Source organism: Homarus americanus, unplaced genomic scaffold (genome assembly GCF_018991925.1).
Source record: "Homarus americanus isolate GMGI-L3 unplaced genomic scaffold, GMGI_Hamer_2.0 scaffold13915, whole genome shotgun sequence".
NCBI classification, from domain to species: domain Eukaryota; kingdom Metazoa; phylum Arthropoda; class Malacostraca; order Decapoda; family Nephropidae; genus Homarus; species Homarus americanus.
In genome coordinates this window covers 17,501-25,955 of record NW_024740015.1, presented here as the reverse complement: position 1 = coordinate 25,955, position 8,455 = coordinate 17,501, and the positions used below count along the sequence as shown (strand labels likewise).

At 54.6% G+C, this 8,455-nt stretch overlaps 1 protein-coding gene across 1 annotated transcript in view; it reads left to right on the top strand.

Annotated features, from left to right (window-relative positions):
- Positions 1-6,134: 6,134 nt before the first annotated feature.
- Positions 6,135-8,455, top strand: part of LOC121875040 (translation initiation factor IF-2-like) — a 13,455-nt gene continuing 11,134 nt past the window's right edge. The window contains exon 1 of the mRNA XM_042379389.1: positions 6,135-6,634. Coding sequence (XP_042235323.1) covers positions 6,135-6,634 — 500 coding nt within the window. The remainder of the gene's footprint in view (positions 6,635-8,455) is intronic.

Sequence of the window (8,455 nt, the reverse complement as noted above, 5' to 3'; positions counted from 1 at the left end):
GACCCACCACACATCTGCTACTACCACACTACCACAACCACACCACTACCAGACATCACTACCCACAACCACCACTACTACAACCACCATACCACCACACCACTACCACCACACACTACCACCACACACATGCCACCAGACACACTACCACACATCACTACACTGCACTACTACCACCACACACTACCACCACACACACTACTACTACCACCACCACACTGTTTGTTTCACCACTACCACCACACACTACCACCACACACAACACACTACAAACACTACACACCACCACCACCACACACTTCACTGATGTTCTTCCTCCTTCTTCACTACTTCCAGGAAGGTCATCACAGACTAGCACGCAGGCTGCTCTAGTACCGCATATAACTGTTGTGGGTGTGTGTTAACGATTGACTTCCACACCTTAAGACGTTCTACTCAAAACACTAACATTGTTTACATGAAAGGAGGTGTGTGTGTGTGTGTGTGTGTGTGTGTGTGTGTGTCAGCCACACCTACACAACATGAGGCTGGATTACACCACAACCACTACACTATTCCACCACACCAGGTACACACCCACAACCACTACACTATACCACCACACCAGGTACACCACAACCACTACACTATACCACCACAAGCCTCTGTTCCACCTGCAGGTGCCACTACACTATACCAACACTTACACCCTTAACCCTGTCAGCCACAACTCTCTGGCTACCACACTGATAAACCCTAACCTAACCACAGCACCTGTACTACTACCACCACTACTACTAGCAACTACCACCACCACTACTAACACCACGCCCTTCTACCACCAGGGTACTGAGGACGGACTCAACCAACACAGCAAGAGCTTACTACCGCAGGATAAGGCTACAGTAACGCCCCCACTATACTGCGGCGCCTTCTTCAGGTTTGACGCCTCCCTACTACTACCTCCTCACTCCTCCCTACTCCCTCACTCCTCTCCCTACTCCCTCTCCCTCCCCTCCTCCTCCCTCCCCTACTACCTCACTCCTCCTCACTTCCTCTCTCCCTCTCTCTCCTCCCTACTACCTCACTCCCTCCCCTACTACCTCCTCCTCCCTCCCTACTCTTCTCACATATATTCCCCTCCCTCACTCCTTCCTCCCTACTCCCCTCACTCCTCCTCCCTACTACCTCCTCCTCCTCCCTACTCCCTCCTCCTCCTCCCTACTACCTCCTCCCTCCTCCTCCTCCTACCTCACTTCCTCCTCCTAGTCCCTCCTCCTCCTCCCTACTACCTCCTCCTACTCCTCCTCCCCTACTCCTCACTCCTCCTCCTCTCCCTCCTCCTCCTCCCCTCCCTCCCTCCCTCCTCCCTACTCCCTCTCCTCCTCCTCCCTCACTCCTCCCTCCCCTCCTCCTCCCCTCCTCCCTCCCTCCTCCTCCTCCCTACTACCTCCTCCTCCCTCCTACCTCCCTCCTCCTCCTACCTCTCCTCCCTACCTCCTCCTCCTCCTCTCCCCTACTCCCTCCTCTACCCTCCTCTCCTCTACTACCTCCTCCTCCTCTCCTCCTCCTCTCTTCTCTCTCCTCTGCTCTCCTCCCTACTCCCTCCTCCTCCTCCTCCCCTCCTCCTCCTCCCTACTACCCCTGCTCCTCCTCCCTTCTACTCCTCCTCCCTACTACCTCCTCCTCCTCCCTACTACCTCCTCCTCCCTCCCTACTCCCTCCTCCTCCTCCCTACTACCTCCCTCCTCCTCCCCTCCCTCCTCCTCCCTCCCTCCCCCCCTCCCTCCTCCCCTCCCTCCCCTCCACTCCCTCCTCCCCTCTCCCTCCTCCTCCCCTCCCCTACTACCTCCTCCCTCCCTCCCCTGCTCCTCCTCCTCCTCCCCTCCCTCCTTCCTCCTCCCCTCTCCCTCCTCCTCCTACCTACCTCTCCTCCCTCTCCCTCTCCTCCTTCTCCCTCCTCCTCCTCCCTCTACCTCCTCCTCCCTCCCCTACTCTCTCCCTCCCTACTTCCTCCTCCTCCCTACTCCCCTCTCCTCCTCCCTCCTCCTCCTCCCACCCCTCCTCTCCCTGCTCCTCCCTCCCTCTCTCCTCCCCTACTCCCTCCTCCTCCCTCCCCTACTACCTCCTCCTCCTCCTACTCCCCTCCTCCCTCCTCCCTACTCCCTCACTCCTCCCTCCACTACCTCCACCCTCCCCTCCTCCTCCTCACCTCCCTCCTCCCTCCTCTACTACCTCCCTCCTCCTCCTCCCTCCCTACTACCTCCCTCCTCCTCCCCTCCCCTCCTCACTCCTCCTCCCCTCCTCCCTCCTCCTCCTCCTCCTCCCCCACACTTGGATGACGCAGCTCAGTTCTGGTCACGTGCTACAGAATGACAAAGACCCCAGTCCAGCATTAGGAACCTTGAGTACAGAGACAGGTTAAGCATCTTAATTTGCACTCCGAGAGGGCAGTAGAGTGAGGGGCATATGATAGAGGTGAATAAATGGAGTCAGCTCAGAACAAGGTGATATAACGAGGTACTCAAACTATCAACCAGGAGCGAACTCGTAACAATGGTGTTAAATTAGACAAATTCAGATTGAGGCGCAAATAGGTAAACATTGGTTTGGAAATAGAGTAGTGGAAGAGAGTGGAACAAGTTACCAAACATCATCATTAATACGCTGCAGTGTCCTTAAGCTGGTAATTGTGGTGACTAGGCTGGGGGGGTTCTGTTATAACACAGCAGCTGGTGAATACTTCCTGTGTCAGTGTTACCAATATTGTTAACGTGGTTGTGGTTCTATTGTAAATATTGACGGTGACGTGTGTTAGGACCCTGCAATTATTAGTAACAGTGTTGGTACCTTTGTCTGGAATGTTTACACCACGATTGGTAACACTGTCTCGCTGGTGTTGTGAGACGCGACACACACACACACACACACACACACACACACACACACACCGCCCACCCACCCACACACACACACACACACACCCACACACACACACACACCCCCCGCCCACCCACCACCCACCCACACACACACACACACACACCCCCACCCACCCACCCACACACGCCCGCCCGCCCGCCCACACACACCCCACCACACCCCACCCACACTCACACACAACCCCCAACCACCCCCACACACACACACTACCCTCCGTCCAACACCATTTTCTCCTTACACCTCAGTCCTCCTGGCCAGTTCTCAGGGGTTGGGATAGGTTGGGCTGGGATAGGTTGGGTTGGGATAGGTTGGGTTGGGATAGGTTGGTTTGGGATGGTGGTTGGGATGAGTTGGGATGAGGATGGTTGGGATGGGTTGGGATGGGATGGGTTGGGATAGGTAAGGTTGGGTTGGGATAGGTTGGGTTGGGTTGGGATGGGGTTAGGATGGTTGGGTTAGGTTGGGATGGGTTGGGTTAGGATGGGTTAGGATGGATTTGGATGGGTGGGGTTAGGTGGGTTAGGATGGGTCAGGTTAGGTTGGGTTAGGTCAGGGTTGGGTTAGGTCAGAATAGGTTAGGTTAGGTCAGGATGGGTTGGAGTTGGGATAGGTTGGTTGGGTCAGGATGGGTTGGGTCGGGATAGGTTGGGTCAGGGTTAGGTTAAGTCAGGATAGGTTGGGACAGGTTGGGATAGGTAGGGTTAGGTTAGGTTAGGTCGGGATAGGTTGGGTTGGGTTATGTTAGGTCGGGGATAGGTTGGGTTTGGTCAGGATAGGGAAGGTCAGGTTAGGTTAGGTCAGGGATAGGTGGGTCAGGTTAAGTGGGTCAGGATAGGTTGGGATATGTTAGGTTAGGTCAGGATAGGTTATGTTCATACGTAATTTTTCCTTAAGAGAAGAGAGGACAGACACACACACACACACACACACACACACACACACACACACACACACACACACACACACACACACACACACACACACACACACACACACACCATTTTATCCACACGCTAAGCTATAGACTCACTCAGGTTAGACCACTCACCTAGTCCAGATCACTCACACTAGTCCACGAGTCACTCACACCTAATCCACCAGTCACTCACTAGTCCACGAGTCACTCACACTGGTCCACGAGGTCACTCACACTAGTCCACGAGTCACTCACACTATAGTCCACGAGTCACTCACACTAGTCCACAGAGTCACTCACACTAGTCCACGAGTCACTCACACTAGTCCACAGGTCACTCACACTGGTCCACGAGTCCTCACACCTAGTCAAGTGCTCCACACTAATCCACAGCACTCACACTAGTCCAGATCACTCACACTAGTCCACCAGTCACTCCACTAGTCCACAGTCACTCACACTAGTCCAGAGTCCTCACACTAGTCCACAAGTCACTCACAGCTAGTCCACCAGTCCTCCACACTGGTCCACGAGTCACTCACTGGTACGAGTCACTCACACTAGTCCACCAGTCACTCACACTAGTCCACGAGTCACTCACACTGGTCACAGGTCACTCACACTAGTCCAGAGTCCACACTAGTCCACAAGTCACCCACACTAGTCCACAGTCACCACACTAGTCCACAGTCACCCACACTAGTCCGAGTCACTCACACTAGTCCAGAGTCACTCACACTAGTCCACCAGTCACTCACATGTCCAGAGTCCTCACTAGTCCCCGGGTCACTCCACCTGGTCCTGATCCTCACACTAGTCCTGATCACTCACACTAGTCCACCAGTCACTCACACCAGTCCCACCCAGTCACTCACCAGTCCACCAGTCCTCACCAGTCCACGAGTCACTCACCAGTCCACAGGAACACTCACACAGAGTCCACAGGTCACTCACTAGTCCACGAGGTCACTCACACTGGTCCTGAGGTCACTCCACTAGTCCAGAGTCACTCACACTAGTCCAGAGTCCTCACACTAGTCCACAGTCCTCACACCAGTCCACCTGTCACTCACACCAGTCCAACCGTCACTCTCCTGGTCCACCTGTCACTCACACTAGTCCACAGGTCACTCACACTGGTCCACAGGTCACTCACACTAGTCCACAGTGCTCCTAGTCCCAGTCCTCCTACACCGGAATCAATTAAAACAAGTGAAATAGAAGAGGAGGAAGAGAGGGTGGAGGAGGGGAGAGGTGGAGGAGGAGGAGAAGAGGTGGAGGAGGAAGAAAGAGAGGTGGAGGAAGAAGGTGGAGGAGGAAGAGAGGGTGGAGGAGGAGGAGAAGAGAGGTGGAGGAGGAGGAGGAGGAGGTGGAGGAGGAGGAGGAAGAGAGGTGGGAGGAGGAGGAGGAGAGTGGAGGAGGAGGAGGAGGAGGAAGAGAGGGTGGAGGAGGAGGAGGAAGAGAGGGTGGAGGAGGAGGAGGAAGAGAGGGTGGAGGAGAAAGGAGGAGGAGGAGGAAGAGAGGGTGGTGGAGGAGGGTGGAGGAGGAGGAGGTGGTGGAGGAGAAGAGAGAGGAGGTGGAGGAGAGGTGGAGGAGGAGGAAGAGGTGGAGGAGGAAGAGAGGGTGGAGGGAGGAGGAGAGAGGAGGAGGTGGAGGAGAGAGGGGAGGAGGAGGAGGTGGAGGAGGAGGAGTGGAGGAGGAGGAAAGAGGGTGGAGGAGGAGGAAAGAGGAGGAGTGGAGGAGTGGAGGAGGAAGAGGTGGAGGAGGAGGAGGAGGAGGAGGAAGAGAGGGTGGAGGAGGAGGAGAAGAGGTGGAGGAAGGAAGAGAGAGGTGGAGGAGGAGGAGAAGAGGTGGTGGAGGAGAGAGGTGGAGGAAGGAGGAAAGAGGTGGTGGAGGAGGAAGAGATGGAGGAGGAGGAAGAGGTGTGGAGGAGGAAGGAAGGTGGAGGAGGAGGAAGAGGTGGAGGAGGAGGAAGAGGGTGGAGGTGGAGGAGGAGGAGGAGAAGAGGGTGGAGGAGGAGGAGGAAGAGGTGGAGGAGGAGGAGGAAGAGGTGGAGGAGAAGGAAGAGGGGTGGAGGAGGAGGGAGGAAGAGAGGGTGGAGGAGGGGGAGGAAGAGGAGGGAGTGGAGGAAGAGAGGGGTGGAGGAGGAGGAAGAGGGGTGGAGGAGGAGGAAGAGAGGGTGGAGGAGGAGGAGGCACGAGACATTTAACACCTCAGCTGCTCCTCCATCACCAGGTCAGAGGTCAAGGGCCCCATCACCAGGTCGAGGTCAAGAGGGCCCCATCACCAGGTCCAGATGTCAAGTGGGCCCCATCACCAGGTCAGAGGTCAAGAGGCCCCATCACCAGGTCCAGAGGTCAAGTGGGCCCCATCACCAGGTCAGAGGTCAAAGGGCCCATCACCAGGTCCAGAGGTCAAGGGGCCCCATCACCAGGTCCAGAGGTCAGAGGCCCCCATCACCAGGTCAGGGTCAGGGCCCCATCACCAGGTCAGAGTCCAAGACCCATCACCAGGTCCAGAGGTCAGAGGGCCCCATCACCAGGTCAGAGGTCAAGTGGGCCCCATCACCAGGTCAGGGGTCAGAGGGCCCCATCACCAGGTCAAGAGTCAAGGGGCCCCATCACCAGGATCCAGAGGTCAGGAGCCCCATCTCACCAGGTCAGAGGTCAAGTGGGCCCATCACAGGTCAGAGGTCAGAGGGCCCCATCCTCATATCAGAGGTCAAGAGGGCCCCATCACCGGTCAGAGGTCAAGTGGGCCCATCACCAGGTCAGAGGTTAAGGGCCCCATCACCAGGTCAGAGGTCAAGAGGCCCATCACCAGGTCAGAGGTCAAGTGGGCCCATCACCAGGTCAGAGGTCAAGAGCCATCACTGGGTCAGAGGCCAAGGGCCCCATCACTGGGTCAGAGGTCAAGGGGCCCATCATTAGATCAGAGGTCAAGGGCCCCATCACCAGATCAGAGGTCAAGTGGGCCGCATCGCCAGGTCGAAGTTAGGGCCCATCACCAGGTCAGAGGTCAAGGGCCCCATCACTAGGTCAGGGTCAAGGGTCCCCATCACTAGGTCAGGGGTTAAGTGGGCCCCATCACTAGGTCAGAGGTCAAGAGGGCCCCATCACTGGGTCAGAGGTCAGGGCCCCATCACCAGGTCAGAGGTCAGGTGGGCCCCATCACTGGAGTCAGAGGTCAGGTGGGCCCCATCACTAGGTCAGAGGTCAGGTGGGCCCCATCACCAGGTCAGGGGTGAGGGCCCCATCACCAGGTCAGAGGTTAAGTGGGCCCCATCACTGGGTCGAAGGTCAGGTGGGCCCCATCACCAGGTCAGAGGTTAAGTGGGCCCCATCACCAGGTCGGAGGTCAGGTGGGCCCCATAACCAATGTCAGAGGTGAAGTGGGCCCCATCACCAGGTCAGCGGTCAGGTGGGCCCCATCACCAAGTCAGAGGTCAAGTGGGCCCCATCACCAGGTCGGAGGTCAAGTAGGCCCCCATCACCAGGTCGGAGGTCAAGTGTTGTCACCAGGTCGGAGGTCAGGTGGGCCCCATCACCAAGTAAGCTAATGTTCAGGTGACGCTAACTAACCTGGTCAAGTACAGGTGTGCGGCCCAAATTAGCCTGCTCACGTACAGGTGTGAGGCCTAGTAATCCTGGTGCACAGGTGTGGGGCCCTAATTATTCTGGTCAAGTACAGGTGTGGGGCCTAATTATCCTGGTGCAGTACAGGTGTGGGGCCCTGTATCCTGGTGCAGTACAGGTGTGGGGCCCATTATCCTGGTCCAGTACAGGTGTGGGGCCTAATTGCTTCATCAGAAGTACAGGTGTGGGGCCTAATTAACCTGGTCAAGTGCAGGTGTGGGGCCTAGTCTTCAATCAGGAAATACAGGTGTGGGGCCTAATTAACCTGATCAAGTACAGGTGTGGGGCCTAATTATCCGGGTCAAGTACAGGTGTGGGGCCTAGTGTCTGGTCAGTACAGGTGTGGGGCCTAATTAACTGGTCAAAGCACAGGTGTGGGGCATAATTAATGATATTGTTTTATGGTTTAGGTTTAACGTATTATGAACCACTTTACGGACGATGGTTTAAGATCTGGGTTTGCTCCTCCAATCGAAGGGTTAAATCAGCGTCTAGGCGTAATTATTTAAACCCAGGACGATGGCTTAGGACCTGGTTTAAGATCAGGGTTTAAGTCATCATAAAAGGATAAACCATCGTCCAAGAATAATTTCTCAATATAAGACACTGATTTAAAACCATCATCACGATCATCAGATTAAACCATCGACCATAAATGAATATAAATACTTGAAGAATAATGGTTTAAGCCAATATTAAACCATTACCAATAAGTCAAACCATCATCAAGTTCTTAAACCATTATTGTGATAAAACATCGACCTCACTATATCAACAAGTTTTAATTAATACAAAAAATGACAAAATAAATAAACGGAACATGTAATTGTTTACATACAAACAACAACAACAATAACAACAATAATAACAATAACAACAAAAATAACAATAACAAAAATAACAATGACAACAATAATAACAATAACAACAATAATAACAACAATAATAACAACAACAATAACAATGGCAACAACAATAACAA